Source organism: Sander vitreus, chromosome 4, assembly GCF_031162955.1.
Source record: "Sander vitreus isolate 19-12246 chromosome 4, sanVit1, whole genome shotgun sequence".
NCBI lineage: Eukaryota > Metazoa > Chordata > Actinopteri > Perciformes > Percidae > Sander > Sander vitreus.
The window spans coordinates 14,084,972-14,111,340 of NC_135858.1; the positions used below are offsets into that span (position 1 = coordinate 14,084,972).

A 26,369-nucleotide genomic window follows, 5' to 3' on the forward strand; every position below is an offset into this window, starting at 1 on the left:
AAAGTTTAGAGATATATGTCTTTTGGAAAGCAACTAATCACTTACTGGTAGGAGCAGATCCACCATAGGCCACAGATTGAAAGGTACAGTGCAGGAACAATAAAGAACATGCTCTTATTTGTATTTTATGCATACAAAGTTGGGGCACAATTATAGACTAAATCAGCCCTATAAGTCCCCAATATATTTTGCTTCAGTTTAATTGTGTGTCCTAATTGTTAAGTCTTGTTGCATGGGTTAATGAGTACCTTTTCCACTGAGCCTGACTGTGTGCCAGTTACTGTAGGTTGTCTCTGCCAAGACTGATTATACTGTTGCCCAGACTTACTGTATATTAGATATTGTATTTTTCACCGCTTCCCAGTTTAGTAAGCATGCACAGGCTACCATCCAGGGAAGACTACAATCACTATGATCCTAGGAGGCCTTACAGTATGTCTGCCTCTAATAGTAGGTTGAATGTGTGGTATTATGGTGTTAGGGCCCTTACTTGTGCTCTTTTAATGTATAATCTTCTTGTAATGTCATTATTCTACCTACCTGACCAAGGACTACAGGCAGAAAATAGCAATTTGTTAAAACGTGGTACACTCTCTCCTTGTTTTATATAAGGTTAATGTTCTTTTGTTGCATTTTCCCTGTCCAAATAAAGAAACACCATACACAAAAAATAACATAACTTTCGAATTTTGTAATCCTGATCAAATTACAGTTTTGTTGTAATACTTATAATTACTGCCTTTTTAAAATGATTTTGATCCAGTTCAGGCCAAGTATATGAGTTCCTATAGCATTGTTTGCTGGCCTACAACACTGCTGCACAAAGCAGCAACACAATGTGATGCACTGAGCTGTGGCTCACTGGCTCTGTGAGGGTTAAACTCACACAGGCAGTAGCCGCTGGAGGAACCTGAGTGAAATCAGCCTCCTGCAGGATTCTGTTCACAGTCACAGGCGCCGGCAAGCACTCACACTGTGAGCAGGTAGAGGTGACCGAGAGTATTCTCCAGAGGCTGCTTGTTGCTTCGCCCCAGGAGGGATGGACAGCGCGGACTGGACATGGTGATGTCTGTGTAAAACAGTAACATGTCGCCACATAGCTCATGATGCCTCCATCAGCTCCCAGCACAGCACCGGAGATCTGCACGGACATAAGTTTTTCCGCGTATTCTCTTGAAATGTTGCTGATCTCCGTCCTTAAGGTGAATCGGGAGAAACGGAAACGTATGTATCATATTTCTTTATTGCGTTCATATCAGGTTTCATTTGTATAGGCTATAGGGTTTTATAGCCTACTTGGTTTCACTTTGATATTTTATGTCTATTTGGCGTAGCTGACCATCATTACAATATGTATTACTTTGACGGCCAGCTCATGTAGGTATTCATATATTTCCCCAAAATGCAGTTGTGTTGCATGACTCAGATGTGCGCAAAATAATGTAGTTATTATGGCATGTTTACCTAAGCTAAAATCAACTTTATAAATTGCTCTAATTGTCTTTTGAAACTGGACGGTGTTATAATCGGTGTTATTATACGTCGAGCCTAATATCCCTCTAGAGAACAATTCAGCAACAAATTCACGTGTCGTTCACAACTACGCTGCCATTGAATCGGGATTGATCGCTGTCCCACCCGAGCTGAGACTTTTCAGCACCAGAGCGTGCGGACAGCGACAGACAGACAGACAGACAGACAGACAGCGGTCTGCAGAGTGACAGAGAGGCGTTTCAGCACCGGACAGCGCTCACAAGTGGAGTCCAGTTAATCATTGGCCCGGAACTCCGACATCACCATCCCTCTCCCCCCACCGCCACCGCCAGCCTTGTCAGCAAGAAAAGCGGCTGTGCCTCTTAAAGCTGATTAAAATATCTATTTGGTTCTCTGATGAGTGGATAAACCACCTGACATTGCTACTGTAGGACACAGGCACTGGCTGTTCAACAGCACCTAAATCATTTCTTTTTTTTCCCTTTTATTATAGCCACAAGAAGAAGCGAGGAGGCACCCTGATGCGGTCATCAACAGGACTGTGTCTTCTTAATCTGACGGACTGTATCTTCCAGTCTTTTCTAGTGACCGATTGACTTGAGTGAAGATGATCAAAGAGGGGTCTCGGTCGGCCACCTCGCTGCCACCGGATGCCATGGACATCATCCGCAGCAAGACCAACACCCGCCGAGTGAGACTCAATGTCGGGGGCCTTCTCCACGAAGTCCTGTGGAGGACGCTGGACAGGCTGCCCCGCACAAGACTGGGCAAACTGAGAGACTGCAGCACCCACGACTCTATCATCGAGATATGCGACGACTACAGCTTGGACAGCAACGAGTACTTTTTCGACAGACACCCCGGCGCCTTCACCTCCATTCTGAACTTCTACCGCACCGGAAAGTTGCACATGATGGAGGAAATGTGCGCCCTGTCGTTCAGTCAAGAGCTGGACTTCTGGGGCATCGACGAGATCTACCTGGAGTCCTGCTGCCAGGCCAGGTACCACCAGAAAAAGGAGCAGATGAATGAAGAGCTGAAAAGAGAGGCCGAGAACATGAGGGAGAGGGGTGGAGAGGAGTTTACAACCACATGCTGTTCCGAGAAGAGAAAGAAACTCTGGGACCTCTTGGAGAAGCCGAGCTCATCATTTGCTGCTAAGGTAATGTTCAACACAGCCACACTACCAGGGCAGATCAAGTGAAAGCAGTGGGTAACCTAAGAGAGAGTAACGCTGGCATACAGCCAACAGGCCCATATTGCTTAAGTTTTAAATAACGATTTCTCCATCAAGAAGTGGAGGGGAGGTTGCTGAGTAGAGTTTGGTCCTAATGAATAGGGGTTAAATTTAGAAAAACATTTAAAGGTAAAAACGAGAAAGATGCGGCATGAGAAATGTAGTTTAACATCCAGAGGCTCTTTAAAACTGGCTTGATCTTTTGTCTGACTTTCTTTTAACCTGAACCAGTGCTTTTAATCTGTCACTTCCAGCAGCTGGAGTACAGGAGGGAGAGAGAATGAGTAATGGATGTTGTTGTACTCAGAGGTGAACGTCAAAGCTGTCAGCAAACTTTAGCTTATTCGTCAGTGTGTATTGAATAGTATGACTTTGGAAATTATTTTTGTTATAAAACTTAAATTAATATTCTTAACTAGGTGTACTATCCTGAGAAGAAAATAATCAGGTGGTGCTGCTTTTCTGGTGACTCAATTAAAACCCTTTTTTGTTGGTGAAAACATGACAGCCTTTATTGTCTTCCTTAATTGGTTTCAGTCAGATAGTTGTTCCCAAGCCAGTGTTGTCTGCACACTGGTCTCTGGGGGTAATTATGGAATGTGTGTTTTGCATTGGTAACAGCAGAGAGGATCAAAAGAGTGACACTTATTGTTAATAGTTTAATCCTGACTGCAAGAAAATCTACTGCACAGAATATATATTTTTAGAGCATCATATAACGCCCCCATTCTCCCCTTCTTTCAACAGTCACCCCCTCTTGGCTTCATTAGCCACCCCTGTCTCATTTCCAGTCCAGTATTCAATCATCGAGCTCATTAACAGGCTCATAGCTCACACTCCAGGAACAAGAGTACTTCACTTTGCTGGATCAATAGATATAGTCATGTTAAAAGCATGTTTAAGTGAACTGGCTCAAAAAGGTGATTGGGTCAATATACAATTAAAAATGTTAAATAACTACCCAATTGCATTTTTAACCAATACAACAACTGTTTGGAGAGTCTGCTCCTTCAGAGAACTTGCCCTTTTCAGTCACTCTACATTTCCCAGAGAGTAAAAGAAAAAGTTCAACTATTGATGTGCTACACTTCCAGTGAGCATGTTAAGCATTTATTTTCAGATGCAATTTAGAATATTTTTACTGTGTCATTGGTGTATCAGTTTAGAAAGCCTGAAGATGTCACATTTGTGTGCATGTAAGATATCATGTCAAATGATTACTCAAAGACATTTTAAACACCTCCTTGAACAGGGGTTCTTGCATAATGTATTCAACTCATCTATTGAAAGAGAACCTGCTCCATCTCTGGCCTTGAATTACTGAAGCTCTTATTCACTTTTCTTTAATATTCAATCACAATTGCTTCAGGACATGATCCATTTATGACATTCAGTGCCCCTCAGAATTCTCATTAACCACACAGACAAAGCAACGTCCAACACCAGGTCCTCTGGTATTCATGCTGACTGAGGAAACCAGTGTCTTAACAAGAAAAGAAAGAGTTGAATGAGTTTTACTGGTCCTTTCTGTCAAACTCTAATGTTAATACATCTTCCACACATTTTATCTATGAAACAACTCCTATCTCCAAGATAAATAATGTAGCTGAAGCAGTTTATCATAATTTAATGTTTGGCCACATAGTGATTCAATCAGAATTTTTTGAACCAGCAGAGATAGCTTTACCTGAGCCATCTCCCTTGAAGGATTTTAATATTGTTTGTCATAGTTTTTTATTTAGCAAGTCACATTGGTAGATTTTGATAACAGCTGCTTTATTGCATCTAATAACTAATCAACCCCACCTAAAATGGACAATAAGGTTCCTCAAGAGTCTACTCTGGGTCATTTATTATTGCCAGTGTAAATTAATAACATCATTTTCGAATACTGACAAATTTTTCATGCAGATAACACCATCTGGTGTCCACAAGATCCTTTGTTTTAAATGTTAGACTAAATGTGTTTACACAAACACACATGTTGCTCTTCCTCTTAGCTATCCAAACAATAATACAATTTAATGTACTTAACAAAAACGTTGGCTGGGTCGAAATTTTTTCCAGCCAAGAGATTGGCTCAAATGTAAAATAAGAATATATGCACAGTACAAAACAATTACAAAGTATGTTTTCTTTTGAAAATAAAAAGTAAAACATTATACAATGGACCGTCATGTCCACATTTGATTTGATGGAGATGAAGTAATTTGTACTCTCATATGCTCATTCTACCCAAAATGACTTGATATGGTCTACAGATGTAATACAGATACAACATTAATTAATATGAGAGACATAACAATGATGAAGACTGGCCTATTTATCAGACATAAGAATGTAATTGTGTTTATTTTGCAAATTAATAATAGGCTCAAGACATGATCAGTGGCACAGTCATTAATGAATAATCAGCTCCATTTTGCATTTATGCAATATTTTGTAAACCTATCACACAACAGTTTAAAAGAAATCTTAACAATCACAAATTCTACCTCATGATGTGCCTCCAGGTTCTTCATACATCATTGTACATTTTAGCGTTGGCTCATGTCTCTCCTTCACTGTGGTTGGGACTTTCTTTACACTGTCCAACAGAGAAATAGGATTAGCGTGCAAGCTCTTCGCCTTCAGCTAAACACACCAGAGCTGCACAGTGAATACAATTAAGGGGCCCAGAAACCTTTGAATGAAAAAAGGCTAGGAAAGCAGCCGTTTTTTGAGAAACAGGGCAATTTCCTCATGGTTTAGTTTTCCCACGAGACAGAAAAAAAGTCAAATTTAGGTTAAATGGCAGCCATTAAAAGCAGTCTTGTTTCTGAGGCTTAATTGAAGAGTTGCATCGGTGAAATGACTTGTTCCCAAACACATATTCTGCCTCATTTATTTTTCAGTGCTGAGATGAAATTTTAATTGCACATTTGCAACACTTGACTTAATGCCAAAGTAAGATAGTGTGATCCAGAATATCTATAGCTCCAGATGTCACCTCATCCTCAACCTTATATAATATAACATAACATAATATAATATAATATAATATAATATAAATACACATAGGCACCAGCGCCTGCTTTCTCAGAGAAGCCATTTTTCAGACCACAGCAGCGGGACACCATGTGTGCAGCACTTGATAGTCTGTCTGGGAGTGTTGAGGTGTTACTGAGTAGTGATAGACCCACTTGAGTCTGCATTTCCACCATGGGTCTTCCCACTAAATTATTTAGTTATTTTATAACAATATGGGCTCCTGGAAACTCATAGAAAACTTGCTGTAATCATTTCATTAATAAAAGATACGAATGAATGAATGAATGCCCATGTCGTCATTTTTAGCATGGCCCAGGCCAGTGGGAGAAAATGGTAAGTGGGCTGTGAGTGAAAACAGTAATACAGCATGTCATAGCATGTCTCTGTTACTCAATTCTCCCTAAGGTGCAGCTCAGTCTCGGAGGGATCAAAGTTGCCCTATCAATTACACTCCCAGGGGTTTGGCTTTATGGTCATTGCTGAACACTTGTTTCCTCAATCAGTCTGCTATAAGTGATTAAGTCATACATGAACACATCATTTTTTGCATAAGTCATAAGCAGTTTTGATAAATCCAGAGAGATCTCTGCCAGTTCGGTTTCGTCTGTGCTTGTCTCACTGGTTTTGAAAAGGCGGGGCTTAGATGGAAAAAAAGTGATGTCATGTACCTCCATGCACCAATCGGGATTTAGCTAAATTTTAATCACGTGGTGACAGTTGTGAGGTTGTTAGCTTGACAGGCCACTATCAACAAAGAAAGTTAGTTTCACAAAAGCGGTATGCTGCAGTATAACATCAAGTCACCTTTCACTGTTGTAGGTCTTACTATTTGTTTAAAGAGTTGTATTACAAAGTTATTATTAAAGTAAATTATAACCAGATTTTGAAAAAAAGAAATACACCTCATAGTTTACCTCACATATCTCACACGCTCACGGCATCCAGAATCTTTATTGGAACCAAGATGAATTGGTTAGAGTGAAATGATGACTCTTGTCATGCCTTGGTTTTGTTTTAACATTGTTGATATCAGTTACAGGTCATAGCTTAAAAACATGAGAAAACTATTTTTTGTTGTTGTGTGAATTCTTTATAAATGAATGATTGTATACAACACAACAAAGAGATTCAACATATCAAAGAGAAACACACACAAACATGAACGTTAACTGACCATAATGATAACTTACAAACAGAAAAGGTGCAGGTTCTGATTGTGAAGTTCCTGTTAAGTTTTACAGACTTTCACTTAACAGACTTTGTTGACACTTCTACACGTCTCCTAAACGCCCTGCAGCATTGGTCCAGAACAGGATACTGAGCTATAAAAACTGACACTTAGTTATCTAGCCTTGGCAGAGGCTGTTTGAACTAATTGCATGGAAACCTCTCCTCTTAGTGAGCCAGAGACAGCCATGACTAGAGGCAGTTAACTGCACTTCTTACCGCACATCAGATATGCCCGGTTGACTTCACTGTAAGCACTTTGCTTTGTTGTTTGTGAAGATTGCTCTGTGCACCCTTCTATGGCTCTGTGTGGAGATATCCACTGTGTTCTATTACCTGCTGCACACTCACCACATGCAACCTGGCTCAAAACGTTTTGTAAGAACAGGAGGAAATCGATGGCAAACACATTAAGATGTAAGGCAAGCTTGGTTAAGTGAGGACACATCTTGACCAGCCATTAGAGGGACTAGGATGTGTCACTTCCCACGGACCACTGCCTGCTGATAGCTCTGCATGAGGGCAGAGTGCAGTCTGACTACTCATGCTAACTTCCAGGGCTGTGTCACGGGGAGTGCAGTGGGACCAGAGGAGACGTGGCAGTACAGCCACTATGATTTTATGGTCTCTGGGAGTTTCCTCTGTCTCTTTGTGTTTCTGTCTCTCCTTCCCTCCCCACCTTTCTCTTACTGTATTTGTGTATGTATGTATGCTAATAGCCAGGCATGGGCCTATCCAACGGAGTGTATTTTCATTAGTTGTTTTCAAGGGTTGTTGCTGGGTGACGGCAATTCTTCTGTCATGCTTAAGTGAGTTTTGAATAACCGCTAATCAATGGCACACAGTTTTCCAGCTGCCTGCCTGACTGATTGTAGTGCTATATATCACCAAGTGGGCTCACACAAAGTCACAAGGATTGTTTGGCAGACTGACGTAGGGAACCAAAGTCTCTCTGTCTCTTCCTTACTCTCCTATCACCTCATCTTCTTTTTTCTGTTTTCTTCTTTTGTACTTCCTCCTCTTATTATTCAAGTCCAACTAATCAGCATGCAAGCTCTCATTATTGTATTCTAAAGATAGAAAAAAACTGTTAATATATTTGTTTTATTCATCTAAATGCATCAAGATAATAGCTATCCTCATATTCAATAACATGCATGGATGATTCATTTTCTAGCTTGTTATAGTCAGTTCTCTGACCAACAGTTCCCTCTAGATCCACGGATGGATCAAAAATGTATATTTAGTAGAAATATAAAAAGAAATAGATTATGTATAGGTTAATTCTACACAAACCACACACAAACCATCCATATAATGATAACAATAAAGGTACAACGTGTTACTACTGCCCATACTATTTTTGGGCTGAAGATCTTCATTGTGCAATCGCAACCTCACAGACTATAATGAAACTATTCTAAACGGAGAGAGGTTTTTAGCATTATTGATTTCAAACATGCTTCTGATGCCATTTGATTAGCGTGAGGAAACACATCAATAGAAAGTAAGGAACTAACACGTCCCATCAAAGTGGCCGGTAATCGATAGAGAAAAGCTGCCCAACTGCAGAGAGGAGGATTAAATTGTTTGTGTGTTGGCGAGAGTGTTTCACATGCTAAGCCGAAATGATTTATCTGAGACTTCAAAGACTTATGTTGCAATAAGAGCTTCCACACTGCATCAGAGCCAGTTCCATATAGTACATTTGACCTTTAGATGCTTCATGTGTTTTCATTAAGACCTACTGAAAAGTACTCTACAATGTATTGAGATGTAGAAGAAATCTGCTGTTGGGAACGGAAGTTTTACCCAGGCACATCTCTTCCATTCCCTCAGAAATTACAGATGCAGAACAAGATTCTGCTCCTATGGTCTGTAAATTACTTATTTGATGGAGGTGCTGTGTAACCATCATGGAGAGACTGCTTACTTGCCTGTCCTGTCTTCTCCTTCTGGATCTCTTTCATGTTTGACTAAATACTGTATGTGACTACATAAATGACCTAATGCACAGGCTGGCTATATGCGATTTGCTCTCTGTGCACCGCTATGTAGGGCGCAGAGCAAAGCGCAGAGAGCAAAGCGCAGAGAGCAAAGCGCAGCGCAGGTATTCGTCATCAAGGGTGGCAAGGAAGCTATTTCACGTTGCTAGGTAACGACAGGCTTCTATCTCATCCTTTTGGTTGCGCTTTCGAAAGGTCAGCGGCAACTAGGTCAAAGTTGACATAATTTGAACTTAGAGTGCAGCTCAAAGTGGCAAATCCAAGCGGTGCGTGATGCCAGGGGTAGCGCAGCGTATAGTTGGGCGGCAACGCTCTCCCCATAGGAAATCAATGGAACGGCCAGTGCAAAGCTATCATGTGTAGGCAGCTTAAGGTTCAATTAGAAGCTCTCTTTAATTAAAAATGATTCATAAACACAGTCTCACTCATGAAGCAACTATAATCAACACAATAATATCAAACAGACAAAGTTAGTAACTAGTTGGTGAACATAGGGAAGCAATTAGCAGCTGAAGAGCCAGATAATTCCCGTGGTGGAGACCAAAAACAGATCTAAAAGAAGAGTGGCTATTTGAGTTTGTGTGTAGTGTAATATTGTTGTGTTTACAGCTGCTTTTCATTGCACCCAAGTTGCCAAAAAATCAATTATCAGGGTTTATGGGTATATTATTGTTAAGATAAATTTGGAATTATTAAGGATTTCTAAATGATAGTTGCTTTCTGCTTGTGGCTAGTATTTGGAATATTGATTTGACTGTGCATTTGCCAAATACCGACATTGTGATTTAAGTTGATAGAAATGACGAATAATCAATCAATTTTATCAGAGTATGGATGTCTCCTTTCTACTAGTTGTAGTGCATATGATTTTAGGATACGGAACTGCAGTCTCTCCATTGGCCTGCAGTTTCCATGGAGAGAGGCGATCTAGTATGGTACATTAGCTTATCGTGCAAGCCAGTATGAACACACAGACTCCCACGGAATAGTATCTCTGTATGACAGACCTACCAAATCCATGCTTTATTTTTAGTACAATGCCTTATCTGGCTTTCCTGATTTTCCTCACACATTGGTGCAACGGGGTTGCAGGCTATAGACACTGATGCTGACATTCAAAAAGGTGAGAGGCCAATCATAAGGGGACAGAGACATGACTACTTTGCTGCAGAACTTCATTCAGTGCTATCATTTGTCAAAGTTATCCTGAAGCAATTTCCTGCGAAGAACAGTGCTGCTCTTCTCCAAAAAGTTTCTGAATGACAGAGCATAGTTTATTCCCAAGGAAAGAAAATACAACAAAATATACTGTAATCTCACTGAGATACTGACTCCACTCCATGTGTGCTCTGTTGCTCACAGCGGCTGCCAGACTAAAGCAACAGTAATTACCAGAACTTGATACCCAACACCTGAAAGCTCCATGGACGAAGAGTCAACAACAGGGTTCAACAATATCACCTCCAGTCTCTCACTGTGATGCATCACATCTGCCATGGCAGACAGGCTGAATTAAACAAAGAGTCAGGCTGTTGTGAGCATATAACCTGACATCATTTAGGTAGATGCTGGTGACATATTTAGGTATGACAGTAAAGTAAACATTCATTTCCAATTCGTTTTTTTTTTACCTGTGACAAATTGTTTCAAATTAAGTGATATACATGAAAAGAGTAAAACAGAGTCTGTGTACGTTATGTGATAGAGTGAAAATGTCAGCAAGAATAGAGGCAGAAGGGTGACAGAAATGCCCATTGTTCTCCAGACACGTCTGACTCAATTGCTTTTGCTCTTTAGCAAATTAAATGAAACGAGCGACAAAGCAAACAGGGGAGCTATGTTTAAATCCCGTTATCTGCAGTTCTCATTTTACAGCTCGCATTCAGAGTGAGATGTGTGCATTCACAAATAGAGAAATTAGCTTTATATCCTGTTGCGTGACTGGTGCACATTTCAAAATAATCTTTACAATGAGCAGTGTGAGGAGGTTGAGTTTATCAAGCCCTCACACAAATCTTGTGATGCTTGGTTTCTGAGAAAAGTCCCAGCGTGGTTTATAGAGATAATGCAGCTCTTGAGGTCGGGTTCGTTTGAGTGGGAGTTGGGAGGTTCCCCCAGTGTCCCCACCTCTAGTGATCATAACAGATTAAGCCACCACAGGAAGATTAGATCTTTCCTTCGCTTCGCTGTGACCTTCTCACCTTTCTGCTCACCTGTGTGGACCAAAAAAAGAGAGCTGTTGCAAAAGGCATTACCAGAATCAGTCATGGGGAGTTCAATTCGATTTCTGGATCAATGTGTCCGCCTACTCTCTTTAATTCTTATGCAACAGAATAACTCAAACAAAGGCAATCAATAATGACAGAATGAATGAATTTTGTATGAAAAACAAGAACCCCAGCATGTATTTACAGAGAAGACTGTGACATTGTGGTGTTTTTAACAACTACTGGTACTATCCCAAGAGAGGTTGTTGTGGGTATTTTTTTAATGGTGTTTGCACAAAGAGATTTAGAAGGACAATGTGGAAGAAGTATGGTTGTTGATATTATACAGGGTGTTGCTCATCCTAATGAGGCACAGCCCGCAAGGAGTGATGAAGCCACCTTAGTGTGACATTTAACACAACCCCACCAGATGTTCTACCTTAGCACACTAATGGCACTCCTCTCCCAAGGGGCCTCTATAAATAAATATTCTGCCACACATGTATACACACACACACACACACACACACACACACACACACACACACACACACACACACACACACACACATATGCATGCACATAACTTGCACATTTCCCCATCCTTTCTCCAGCTTTCTTTCAAACACGTTTCCTTTTTAGTCTGTTATTTTTCCCACTCATTCTCCCCGTGAAACACACATACACACACACACACACACACACACACACACACACACACACACACACACACACACACACACACACACACACACACACACGTATTGTCTCAATCTGTTTGGCAGTTGTCTAATTTCCCAACAGCAGACTGTCAGATTCCCAAGTATGTTTCTTTTCTAAATCAGAAGAGGGTACAGCAAAGGTTTGCTTTTATACAGAGGGAGACTGGAAGGAGAAAGAGAGGTCTGTTAGACTGGCACTTAACTAATTGGTGTGATAGCAGATACTTTAGTGCCTGTGGTGACGGAGAGTGGTCAGAATGTTGTGGTTTTCCAGTGAACTCAGTGCTCCTCAACATAGCTGGAAGGGCTGCCACATAATGTAATATTAATTTGTAAAGGTAAGCACTGAAATGCAAATAACTTAAAGGAACTGTTAAACATTTGGGAAATATGTTTATTCGTTTTCTTGCCGAGAGATCAGAAGATTGATACCACTCGCACGTCTGTACACTGAATATGAACCTGCAGCCAGCAACCAGTTAGCTAAGCCAAACATAAAGACTGAGGAAAAAAAGTTAGCCTGGCTCCTTACAGTATGAAGGTAACTGACTACCAACAAAACTAATTTACATATTAAAGCTTGTTTGTTTAATACATACAAAAAAGTGTAAAAACAACAATTTGCTGTTTTCTGTTGGGGACTATTTCTTGGCCCGGGTGCAGCAAATTTCTTTAGTCTCTGCTACTGCAACTCTGACCCCGTCCAAGAAATAGGCTCATAACCACTCGTAAAACTGCAACCGATTACACATATGTGTTAGTTAGTGAACTTTAGAAGTGTTGGTCGTGGATTTTGTTATCTTTGGACAGAGAACGGGTTTCAGTCTTTATGCTAAGATAAACTGACGGGGTGCAGGTGCTGGCTCCATATTGAATGGACAAGTTGTGAGTGGTATTGATCTCGGCTAAATCTATGCAAGAAGGCAAATAACCATATTTCCCAAAATATACAAACTATTACTTTGAATTGGATTAGCCAGTGGTGTCCTGTGTGCACTTTATCCAAAAGTAAAAAAACAAAAAATGTATTAACTTCTTACCTAATGGTTGCTGTAATTTGTACCAAATGGGTGTTTAATTTGCACTTGATGGCAAAGAACAAATTGTACTCTGAAGAATCTCAGAAACCCAGAAACCCACTGAAGTACCAAAGAGTAGAAGATTAGAGGAGGTTATTGACCAACAGAGGCAGTGCTGCTGTGCACTCAACTACATTATCTGCTACTCATCTACAAACTTCAATGCAGGTAACATCAGGAATTAGATGAGAGTAAAATGGATAATAGGCTCCTCATGTGCAAAACTATTTTTCAAAATCATCACCTCAATTCTTAAAATAGAAATACACAGACTGGTTACCACACCTGTCTGCATGATACACTGCACTGTATGAGTGTTTGCGTGCACTGTTTTTACAGTACCACATACTGTATGTGGGTGTGTGTATTTATCATGCTCGCCTGAGTGAGTGAGAGAGAGAGAGAAAGAGAGGACATTGAAGAGAAGAGTTTTTCTGGGTCAACACAGCAAAGAATTGCAGCTGATTTTGCTTCTATCTAAAACTGAATATAAGGACATACTTTCGTTTCTGTCTCTTTCAAAATGTTTCTGTTGTAGAGGAAGTCTGGGTTTTTCTGCCAATCGACTGTGTATTTTATCAGTCAGGTCACAAAGTTCACTGCCGGGCCTGCCAGTTACCAATACCTAGACATTTAAGTGAGAAGGGCAAAAGTCAATTTAAAATATCTGGAATCCGATCTTAACACATGGTGATGTGAGATATGATCAAAGGCCACATCCTTGTGGTATTTGTATGCTAGTGTTGATGGTAATTATGTGAGACTCCTGTGGTGTGCTGACTGAGGAGGAACTAATGTTCATTTGGTGTAATTACATCCAGGAGTGGTGCTTTGGGTAGCATTGTAATGTAGACGAGCCATACCAGACTTAGGAGATCACCTTAGTGGTACGTGGCTCTGTCCGCAGGATGAAATCACAGAGGAAGTCCCTCAGGAGCAGCTGAAAACAGTACACCTCCCACATCGAATGACTTTCACATGCAGGTGTTTCTCATTAAATGGTCCTACGCATTTATCTGAATTTAAATGCTGTCCTTAACATACTGCACTGCATTACGCTAAGAACCAGTGTGGCTGATAGTCTGGCAGTGCAGAGTGGGTGGATTGTGTGAGTTTCAATCACTATCCCACTAATTTCCAGGCAGCAGTCCCAGGAGTCCCTGATCTCCCCAGTCTGCTGCCAGAGCCCCAGCCTACTCGCTGCTCTCATTTCTCTCGCTCCTTCCTCCGCCTCCCAGACACCAGTCACGAGCACATTACCATACCTCTGTCTGTTGAGAGATATTAGGCCATGGAGATATATAGGCATGTTGGTCTTAAGTGGGCCAAGCAGGAGAGGAGAGGATGTGGGTCGCAGGTTGAAAGTTGGAAAATTATGGAAGGTGAGTGGCCAAAGCTGTTAGATTGAAGCTCGCAGTTCTTGGAAATTCATCATTTGGCTGCCTCATTCTGTGTGCAACATCCATCTCTCAAACTACCTCAGGAAGCTCCATCTCCCATGAGAACAGAAGCTGAGAGTTGATGGGTCTTGTGTAAACTGAGAAGCATGATGTCAATTGAAAGGATTAGTGATCAGTGGGAAACTTGACTCCATTGTTGTCACATTAACACAATTGTGGTTCCATATGTAGCTTTCTGAGGACAGAAATACAGACTTAACTGGGACAGTTTACGAAGCCAAGGGTAGAAGCTGAGGACAGCGAAACAACGAAGTGTTACATTCACTGGCTGATGGATGAATTGACTGATTGTTTAACTGACTGTTCACCAAGCCCTGCCCTCTCACTCACTGTCACACTGTCAAGCTTTCTCACACATATGCAGTTTATAGGCATTACGGTAGCAGCTTCACTTCTTGAAATTCTTAATATTCTCCCTCCCAGCCAACGATGATTTTGTCCGCTTAAATGACAACTGTAGCTGTCAAATTCTATCAGCTGTAGCTAGCTAACTAATTTAGCTTACATTAGCTTGATGGATTTCAATTTAATAAATGAGGTTCTTAAATATGCAATAAATGGCTAGCTACATGATATTGTGCTAAAAGACTGAGGCTAACCTGTGACCTAGGAATGACCTGATGTTATCCAAGTTTCTTCTTAGTCTCATTTTACCACAACATGGTATTTCTGTAAATTCCACCACACCTGTAACCCCACAAAACAATGTTGGCCTTGGAAGTGACGCTCAGTTATTAAAAGTTGTAGGCTAAGCTAGTTGCCAGATATGATAACGATTGCAGCTATCAAGGAGCATTCCTTCCTTGGACTTTTGCTCTTGTTTTTTGGAAAAGGCTAAAAAAATACTCCTCCCTCCAAACACCACCATTACTACAGCGCCAGGCACACTGCTTTAGCATGTAGAGAAATCCAAAGCTTGACAGGCTTGCCATATGGTTGCCACTTGCTACATGGTTAACTATAATAGAAGCTATCTTGTGTTATATGTTATCTAAATAGGAATGGTGATTAACATTGACAGATAACATCCTTATAAGACAAATTGGTGATGGCAACAGCTTTTCCAAGTCATTTAATCTTGTTATGCCTTTATGTAAAACACTTCCTCTCGTAGTCTCTTGGGTTTGTAGCAGGACAGAGCTTTGTAAAAATGAGACGAGAAAGCTGCTCATTAGCGCCTCTTCATCAACCCTCTGCCCAGATCAAAATCAGTATTAGATGGAAATCCCAGGGGCTAGCCCATGAAAACCTTGGCTCTGTGGATAATGTCAGCAACAGCATTGCCAAATCTCTGCGGATTTGTTTTCTAATCTTAGTGTGATCTCTCACTGTCAGAGTCTAATGCCAAAAAGTGATTACAGAAATACAGCAGTCCTGTTTGTGATACATACTCATTGTGAACAAAGAGGATATATTGCATTGCTAACAGAGTACCTTTTCTGCCTTGTGTGTAAATATTTCACAAAGTAGGAAGTAGTTTGTAAATGGAACAAAGAATAATTTTTATATGATGGGGATCATACAAGAGGATATGATCAAGAATATCCACTGGCTACACTTCATCACTCCCATAGCACTGAAAAAGAATTATGTGCATGTAGCGTGTACAGTATATACATTAGCAAAGGGAGGTTGAAATTGGTAGAAGAGTAACCATAAAACGAGATAATTAATTAATTGCACTAAAATGGTGTGAAAGTGACCATGGAAAGAGAGGGAGATGGATGAACTGATTTGGGAATAACGTGAAAAAAGAGGGGGGAGATGGCTGGTTAAAAGGACTTTATAAGGAGAAATATACTGTTGGCATGTGTTTGGAGTGTCACTGCAATGTGGATGAATATCAGCTACAGCTTCTTTTATACTTTAAGATTAAAATGAAATCTTTGCTATAAACCAATGTTCCAAGAGGATCCGAAATGTGAATGTGGCACTTTATAGATCTCTGCTGAATTATCTTTTCGCTTGCACCCTTCACTGATATCGAAGAGTCGGGTCACAGCAACAGAACAGGGGAAGACGGTTTCTGTAACAGCCAGGACAGCATGCAGCCTCACTAGCAGCTGCAAAAGCAGCAGAAGAGGCAGATTAAGAGTGGGAAGGATAACAGCTGCAAATTAAAACTGCTCCGTGATTGATTTCTTTCATAAAGGAAAGCACTATGACTGCCCATTGGATAGGCAATAAAGTGCTGTTTACTCGACCTAAAGTAAGGTTTGATCCATAATGGGGAAGTGAGGTCAGATCAGGTAAACTGATGATCATCTTAAATGGGTGGTAATGGATGTAGAAATGTTGTCTTGAGGAGAGCGTAGTGAGGGTCAGGAGAAGCAGGAAGAATAGTTAAGTGTGTTTTAATTTGGGGTCCGAATCTCCATGTATGGCAGTGATTGGCCAGGCCAGCATGCTTGACTGTCGGCCAGTTTACAGGAGGCCTGGATGGATACAGGTAGTGTGCGGAGCATCAAGCACCAGTCTGACATGTGTTTAGGCTTTTTTCTAAGTGAATGTAGCTCTCCATTTGAGCTCCATGCCTGGGAAACTACAGCGAGAGCACAGAATTAGAGGGACAAAGGTGTGTTTTTTTTTTATCATGATTTTGTCTGGCACAGTTGGATTGCACCTACTCAAATCTGACCAGAGACTTGTCTTTATCTCTGCCTAATGTCTCAGCTCCAGGACCCTGAGGATGGCAGTAGCATTACCTAAACACGTCCTTCTATAATTTAGAGTTTTGTTCCACTAGCAAATCATCGTCACTCTATACAACTGGGATGCTCGCCCATTCCAGCCTGGAAATCAGCCGTCTGCTAGTCAATGCTGGCTCTGTGCCAGCCGCTAACGATCTGCAGACATTTCTCATTTTGACAATATTATGATGGCAAGAGTTGGTCTGGACAGAGGGAGCACATCATTACACAATTACAGGTACTAGCCCATATATGATATACAACCCATATTTGATATATTTAGATTGGCTGTATGAGTTTGGCAGCCAATCACCTCACTAAAACAGAGGTGATTGGATATTTATTGTGTGTCATAGTCTGAGGCAATGCCAACAAAGTGGTATAAAGCAAGGCAGCTGTCATGGAAGCTTGACTCCCTATGAGGCTCTTATCAGGTGTTTTTTCTTTCCTGTAATTGAGGGTCTGAGCTTGATATTGAGTTTTTATCCTTTATTGCTTACATAACACGGGGACTGTAAATCTCTTTGACACTGTTTATTATTATTTAGGGCTGTACAACTTTGAGTACCTTTCAGTACCTGGCCTTGTTTAGTAGCAGTAGTAATAATTGTAGCATACACTGAAGAACTGTAGTGGGACTGTTTTTGCTGACGCCAAGAATTTCCCTGAGGCACTTATTTTATGAATACACATTTATGTGTGTGTGTGTGTGTGTGTGTGTGCGTGTGCGTGCGTGCGAATGTGCATGTGCGCATGGTGCGTACACACACACACACACACACACCTAGCCAAACACTAGGTTATGTTCAGCATTTGTGCTTGAAAAATGACTGACCCAAAGAATTGATTATTTTTCTGTCAATCTACTAATTGATTAATGGACAAATAATTTCAGCTCTAGTGTGAATAGTTTTCATAGAATTTGTAGCAGAAGCTTGAACTTTTTACTTACTAACTACTGAGCACTACATCAGAAATTGTCAGAAATTAAATCCAAAATATTTTTTTCCATATTAGTGGTAGAGAGATTGGGCCTCAGAGAAGAAGCAGGTAGCAGCGTGCCAAATGAACTTTGAGTGTCAATGAGAAGTAACTGATACAACTCGTGCATTGATTTAATACAAGTCAGAGAGCTGTGCTACCAAAAATTAAAAGAGCTGTGTTTTCTCCATTGTGTGGTTCAGTATGCTCACATGTCCCCTGGCCTCTGTGTCCTGTTTTTGTAAATGTCTTGCTGCAGCTGTTATGCAAATGCTAAAAAGCCTCACGTCACCATGGAAACTATCAGCTGAGCTGTACGGCACGGTACTGCAGTCTCGTCCTCTTGAGAAGATCTGCGTGCACCCCTTGCTGCTGACTGCCAGTTCATGTGTGTGTGAGTGTGAATGTATATGTGTGAGTAAGAAGATGATGGCAAAGATGCAGAGATGGTAAGCCTGTGTTTTCTTTCCTCCTCCATCATTACACCATGACGATTTATCCCACTACATTCATGCACTGACAGAGCTAGCCCTTTTTTGATCACCAATGTGCAAATCCTGGTTCATTCACACAGATCGCATGAAGCTATCTGCCATTGTTTAGTTTGCCATATGTTGTGAGTGACGGACAGCTAGCTAGGCACGCTTTTCTGTCTGATTACAAACTCTGTTCTTATTACAGCATGAGGCCCTGTGGCCCCGATGTACGCCGAAAATTTCCCATACTTTCATTTCACTGTAAACACAAACAATAAGTTTAGCCTGCATTGAAAGGCTCAATCTCAAAGTCAGTTGTAATGAAGGTTTTATTTTTGTATCTCAGGCCTCTAAGCTCAAAGTGAATGTTCATCTTTTAAAGGTTAGATCCATCTAAATTCTTGTTGTAAATGTCAGACTCTCAGTTTCTTTCTTTCTTTCTTTCTTTCTTACTTACTTACTTGGTAAAGTTGTAGGACATAAAACTAATTGTGTTTTATTACTCTATTCCATATATTGATCACAATTAAACAACTTTGTTGTAAACATTTCATTGAGGTGTTTAAGAAAATAGGTCACTTCTGAAGTTTATTTTTCTGCATGTGGCCTTAGGGTCCTTTAGTGCTTTTAAAAGTGCCCTTTGTATCCCCGATACATACATTATACACTATACGCTCCTCTCCAAACATTCTTTTTCTCTTGGTCTCTTTCTGCATTATGTATCTCTGACCTCGCTTTACCACTGAGGATGATCAGGTGTCTCTGAGTGCCGTGGCCTCCAGAGTACAGTGCAGTTGGACAGAAATGACTGGGAGACATTTAGTGGTCTGACACTGATGTAGGAGACATAGTGTACAGACATACACACACACACACACACACACACACACACACACACACACACACACACACACACACACACAGAGCTGTGGTCTTCAATGGTCAGGCAAGAAGATCTTTGGTCTGCCCTTCCATTCCTACTGAATCATTTCGGAGGAGACTAGAATAAAAAATATATGCTTTTATGTTACACTTTAGATCTGTGTTTAGTGTTTTAAAGGAGTATTCTTAGATTTGATTTGTGTAAAGTTGAGTATTCAACACAGTGTTACTGAAGAAAAGTGGCGTGTATCGATGGATATTTTCATCCCAATTATCACTTTTGGCTAATTTCGTTTTACAAAAAAGCAACAGATCTTAAAGCACTGAATCTAAAGTTGCCATGCTGTGATACTGAGTTTAGATATGTAATGCTGTGTCAGCTGGATGCTTAATTCTCCAAGGAAACGAATGCTTTTAAAGCAAGACTTTGGGTCAGTTCAGTTTTTTCGTCACAGATTTGTATACAAAGACAATGTAGAATGGAGCACAGTGTGTGTACCATCTAATGTTAGAACATCAACGTAGCTATATAAATACTGTGAAAGTATCAAAATCCTTAATCCAAGAAGAAATGCACGCAGCCCGTAATCAGAAACGGTGCCTTTACACGAGTCGTCAGGACTTCTGTATGGTTGTGATGTCACAACTATGCTACATATAGGTAGAAAGAACCGCTAGAAATTAGAGCAGACTTGGCTTTTTCGGAAGGGGGGCTTAAAGAGCTAAAACAGAGTGTTTCAGACAAAGGGTGAATACAGATCAATTTTGACAGACAGTATGAGAAAAACAATGTGTTTTTTTAACCTTAAAGCATATAAACATGTTTTAGTAAAAACCCAAAATATAAGTATAAACCTGAAAGTGAGCATAATATGGGACCTTTAAACAGAATTCTATTCTTATTCAGACAGAGAGGGATATGACCGACATGTGCATTAAGAGAGACGGAAAGTAACAGTGTGAGAAAGGGTACAGAAGGAGGTTCTGCTAGACATCCGGTGGTGCAGCACTTTCTATAAATGCAACCGGGTACATTTGTTGTCATGGCTACACTGAGTGGTGGGCCTGGTGCACTGGCACCAGTTAAAATAATTAGTTTTGTTGCATTAGCAATTTCACAGTTATATACAGAGAGATCTCTAAAATGACAAATTATCAAAAGACAGATGACACAGAAGTCATGTTGAAGAAATAGTTTGACATTTTGTGAACTGTAAATTTCTTGTTGAGAGTTAAATGAGAAGATGTACCACTTGACAGCACTATTGATCTTCTTCTCTAACTTTTGAAAAGAAACAAATAAGTAATAATATATTAATATATTATATATAATAATAATAATTTCCCAAAATGTAAAACCATTTCTCTAAAATACCATTAAAGCACCTTTTGTTGTAATTACACCTCAGCATCACACCAATTAGTCTTGAATGTCATCAACTGCCTATCTCTGAATTTGTAGTGTAGAACTGATATGGCATCATATAGGGTCATGGGCAGCGACCAGGCCTCTCCTGTTTCAGGTGGTGTTCACTGTAAGCAGCCCAGGTAACTCTCTCCACTCAGTACTGACACCTAATCATGTCATAGGAACCCAGTGACATCTGCTCTTTATGGTAAACACCGAACAGGGCTGCAGGGGCAGGTCACCGGAGACGGGAAATGTAGTGAACGTTACTTAGCTGTCAACAGAAACCAGATCAGTGAAGGCATCTTCTTGGCCTCTGTGTCCACTGCTTGGCACAGGCTTGTATCAAGCTTCAGGTCTGTGATCCTACTGTACCATATATGATTAGGATTTGCACTTTGTAGCCATGGAGGTGGTTGCCAAGTTAACAGCAGAACTTGACGACAGAAAAGAGATATTCCTTTTCATCAGAATGGTGTAATGATGTCTAGTCTAATGTAGTCTTGCATTGCCAGACCTTCCTCCACAGCGCTGCGGAGGAGGGTCTGGCTAGTACACACAGTAGTCTGGGATGGGAGAAAAACTTGCTCTGGTTTATTGGCATTACTTTAAACCAATCACTATCGTCATGGGCGGCGCTAAGAGCCAGACTCAATGACGGTGCCTCTGCAAAATAGCCTCTGGAAGGAATCTGTTTTCGTGGAACGTGTACGTTCAAAAGTTGTTTTAGTCGTTCAACAGAAAACTCAGATTGGACAGATAGTCTAGCTAGCTGTCTGGATTTACCCTGTAGAGATCTGAGGAGCAGTTAACCATAGTCCTCATAAATTGACCAGAGTTTAGAATGCCAACACAAAGAAATGGAAGGTGACGGACATCCGGCCGAAAAAAAAGAGGGACATCCGGCAGAATTTCCAGCGGCACCTGAACAATCACGGAAATTAAATGTCATTGATATATACTAAGTCTAATGTTACTGGACTTACAGAGATTTTACTGGAAGTTACTCAATCATTTGCTCTCATTCATTCATTCTCAGAAATCACTTTCTCTGACAGCAGTCATGAACTTCCTTCTCGGACTTAATCTCCTGATCTCTGTTTGCATCCTAGTCATAATCTGCATTAAAGCTAGCAGTGTCTTATGGCCACTGCTTCTCTTTATGTCACCTGTCTGTCTCCTGATGTTGATTACTTGCTCTAATTGCAATTAAACCTGACTTGACTAGACGGATTGACATATTAATAATGCCACTGCAACCTAGCAGCTTTCTTTACTGGTGCTTATCCTCTTGTGTAATAACACACACCTATAATAAAAGAAGAAAAATAAAACAAAGATTTTGTTGTGCATTGTGCTGCCAAATGGTCCATTTTCACAGAGTTGGAAGTGATTCAGCATGCTACATTCTGTTCATTTTTTTTGCATTTGCCTGCCAACACTGCTGCCAGTTTCAGAGTGAGTAAAGACCATAGCAACAAGAGACAGCTGGAGCTCCAGCTGGCACAAAACAAGTAACAAGAACAAAGACAGATTTTGAGTACTTGTCATTTTCAGCTGGGTGTGATGCGTCAAAGCTGAGTGTTGATACAACTGTGCTGTGAACCACGAGTCTTACTGGTGTGCTGCATTTCAGCCCTACACAAAAACGCCCTCTGTAATCAGGACTGTACAGCTCAGGATCACAGATACCTAATACTTAAGCCGTGTAGGCTGTATGGGGTGTGAGGAAGACCTCAGACTCAGCAGAGTCCAGCGGAGGACGGCACACCGTTCATTAAAGGTTCAGCCCTTTCGTTAAAAATGTAATTTAATTTATTAAAAATATATTTTAAATATGCAGTATGAAAGGATTCATACAACCTGCCAGGGGCTGCAGATGAAAATTAGCCTGTATGGCTAAAGCTGGCACATTTACATGTTGGACTTAATTAATGTGCATTGTCCTTTCTTAAATAAAATAAACATAAACGTAAAAACACAAGAAATTCATATAAGCGAAGCCAAGCTCAGAATGCTGCATAGCCTTTACATTTTCAAACATCAGTAAACAAAGTTACTCATATGCCCCCACATTAAGAGATGCACTCTGTTTGAACAGTGCATGGTGCTGCAATGAAGACTAACAAGTTATGAAATAAATAACACGGGTAGAGTAAAAACTAATTTGGCCTACCAGATTTGTTTCAACAATAGTGCTTTCATTCTGCCGTTCATCAAGAAGACCACTTTTTACCAAAAAAGTGTTAAAATAAGAGGCTGTAACTCACATACTAATGGGAAATATGACATCCTATACAATCCTAAAAAGTTAAATCAATTTAATTCTTAAATGAATATAAACAAACAAAACATATTGAAAACATATTCATGTATAATACTGGAGAATTGTTAAATAATCTATCTTGCCTTCTTTTTCTGGCTTTTGAGACAAAGTTAGCAAATTGAAGAGCCATTCAAATAATTATCATCTATGCTCCAGAATGTTTCAGGATTTTGTTGATTGACAAATCTTTATGTCTGTACAATACAAAAGAAAATGTCACACACTTTCCACCTTTCCCAAATCACATCATTTTGCCATATGTACCACTTATTATAAAATAAAACAAGCATAGATTATATATTCATCTTATATTGAGATAAATACTTTATGTATGAAATACACATATCGACTAAATAAATAGTAATACATTTTAGAAAATACAGGAAAGTGATAATAACTGGAAAATACTTGTATTTATTGACATATTTAACAGTATTACTGTAGATCTGTACATATGAAATGAAATTTTTGCTGTAGAAGGGCTCAAACATCCATAATACAGATAATAAAATATCAACACATAGATATGACAGCAGCAGGATGTAGAGTGATTTCTGGGGATCAGGAAACAATTTATAGTTGGAAATCAATAGTCTTACATCTTGGTGGTGATTTGTATATGTAAGCCTCTTTTGCTCTGCCAGTAGAAAAGCTCCCGTCTGGTATTTCATCACTTAAAATCTTGGATCAGTCTTTCATTTTATGCTTAAACTGATTTGCCTTGCATACATAAGATAGTTTTGCTATTGAATTATCTAAAATATTGTAAAAATAATCTTACACATAGACCCACAGGAGGGAGTCTGTTGTTTAAATATTGGCATGTATTCTTCAATGTACGCCTGATAACACAGATGTTTCAGAGTCAAGGTTTTTTTGTCCCAGGTGAAAGGTTTGTGGCGATAGCAGCCCAGATGTTTGATCAGGGGGAGGACTGACACTCAGAGCAACAGCACTAGTTTGTACATGAGCCACAGGGGAGCAATCTCTCATCTCACTTTCTCACTCTGTCACTCTCCTATTGTGTCTTTATTTTTCACGCCATCTATGTCCCTTTTCTCTGTAATTTATGCGAGAAAATAATTCATCCATGTCCTCAGTCAACACTTGCCAGCACCCAATGATAAGCTTGAGTACAGTAAAAAGCAGTGGTGGAAGAAGTATTCAGATCCTTTATTTCAGTAAACGTATCAATACAAAAATGTAAAAAAATACTTCGCTGCAATAAAAGTGAGAAGTTTAGATAGAAAATCACTCACCCTACTTTTTGTAGGGTTACAAGCCAAAAAGTTTGGGAACCATTGCTTTAATCTTAAACACTATGTTGTATTTTATAAGCTTATTGTGTGTTTTTTAGGTAAAATCTTAAACCCTAAAGTAACAAGTAACTACAGCTGTCAGATAAATGTAGTGGAGTAAAAGTATAAAGTAATATAAACTACAAAGTACAGTACAAGTACACTAAGTAAAGTACAAGTACTGGAAAATGTTACTTAAATACAGTACTTGAGTAAATGTACTTACTTAGCACCACTGGTAAAAAAAACAAAAAAAAAACAGGTGAAACTAGTTGCAAAGACTTTGCAGAAAACTCTGCAAAGACACTGCATTGCAAAGACTAAAATTTGCACAAACCAATGCACTACATTTATATTTTTAATTTCACAAACCTTTTATTGAATTACATTTATTCCCAAACTATTAAAACAAACAAAATATTGTTTTGCTAATGACAAAGAAGTCATTCATCAGTGCACACACAATGCTCTGCGTCTGTGTGCCTCATCATTTTAGCACCACCTTCACACTTCCGAAAGGACACATCCTGTGTGTAGCCGCAAGCTCAGTAATCCATCTCCTTTTCTCCTCCTCAGTACACGGCACAGGATAGGCACATGCTCCCTGCTATTGGCCTAAAGGTGGGACAGGCAAGGTTGGCAGGCAATGTGAAACAAGGCAGATGAGGTGGAGGGCACATCTGTGGGACACAGGGGGTTTTGACTATTTGGGAGATGTTTTATCTGGTTTGAACAGATGGGAAAGCTAGACTGGGGCACTTATGTAACTAGAATCTGTTCATTGTGAAGTAAAGTAATAATTAAAATACTTTTCATCATTACGTGATGTGTTATTGTTTATTGTTCCTCCTTATTGTTGTATGGTTGTCATCTTTTCACACCAATTTGATCTTAATCAGGGGTAGGACTGACATGCAACAGCACTGGTTTGTACATGAGCCACAAGGGAGCATCTCTCATCTCACTTTCTCATTCTGTCACTCTAAATATGTCTTGGCTTGCTTCAGTGGACACCTGCCAGTCCCAGTGATGAGCTTGAGTGCAGAAAAAAGCAATGGGAGAAGTATTCAGATATTTTAGTTCAGTAAAAGTATCAAAACAACAATATAAAAACACTCCACTGCAAGTAAAAGTCCTTCAGTCAAACTATACTAAAAGTATTATCAGCAAAATGTACTTATAGTAGGAAAAGTAAAAGTACTCGTTTTGCATAATTGTATTGTTAATACTGAAGTTGTAGTGTGTGAGTAACAGTACTGTTGCTGTCCCAACCTTATTCAAGCTTTTTTATTTAGGGCATGACATCTGTGAATAATATGTGTTAGAAAAATACAAAAAAATACAATGCTTTACAAAACTAAAACTAAATCAATAAACAGTATTTATAGGGGATGTACTCGATATTCAGAAAAAAATGTTGTTTGGATTGCGTCTGCAGGCACTCACAGTCCGTTATCCAACTTGTTTTGTCACGGCCCTCAGCGTCAGATACCGACGCACAAGGCACTCACATGCATCTGTGGCGTGACCAGCTATCAAAACAAAGAACAGAGAAACTCGGATTACAACACACACAGCGGGAGTGTGACCTCATTCTCTGCTCAGGACGCCATTACTCCACTATATCTTTACATAGCAAATAGTTGTTTGCTGCTATATTGGTGTTCTAAATATCGAGTACAGCCCATTTAAGGAAAAGAAGCATCAGTGAACCTCTCAATGATCTCTCAGTTTATGTCCCTCTGCTCGCTCCCTAAAAAGCCTGCAGGTCGTTATTCCTGCCAATCTCTTGACTCAGATCTCTTCAGTCTCTTATGCCATCATTTGTGACCTGTAACGTCTACCT

At 40.0% G+C, this 26,369-nt stretch overlaps 1 protein-coding gene across 1 annotated transcript in view; it reads left to right on the forward strand.

Moving 5' to 3' along the window:
- Positions 1-1,836: 1,836 nt before the first annotated feature.
- The window catches only part of LOC144516838 (potassium voltage-gated channel subfamily B member 1-like), a 39,333-nt gene continuing 14,800 nt past the window's right edge, over positions 1,837-26,369 (forward strand). The window contains exons 1-2 of the mRNA XM_078248480.1: positions 1,837-1,849; positions 2,097-2,656. Of these exons, the coding sequence (XP_078104606.1) occupies positions 2,102-2,656 (555 nt within the window). The 5' untranslated portion in view covers positions 1,837-1,849; positions 2,097-2,101. The remainder of the gene's footprint in view (positions 1,850-2,096; positions 2,657-26,369) is intronic.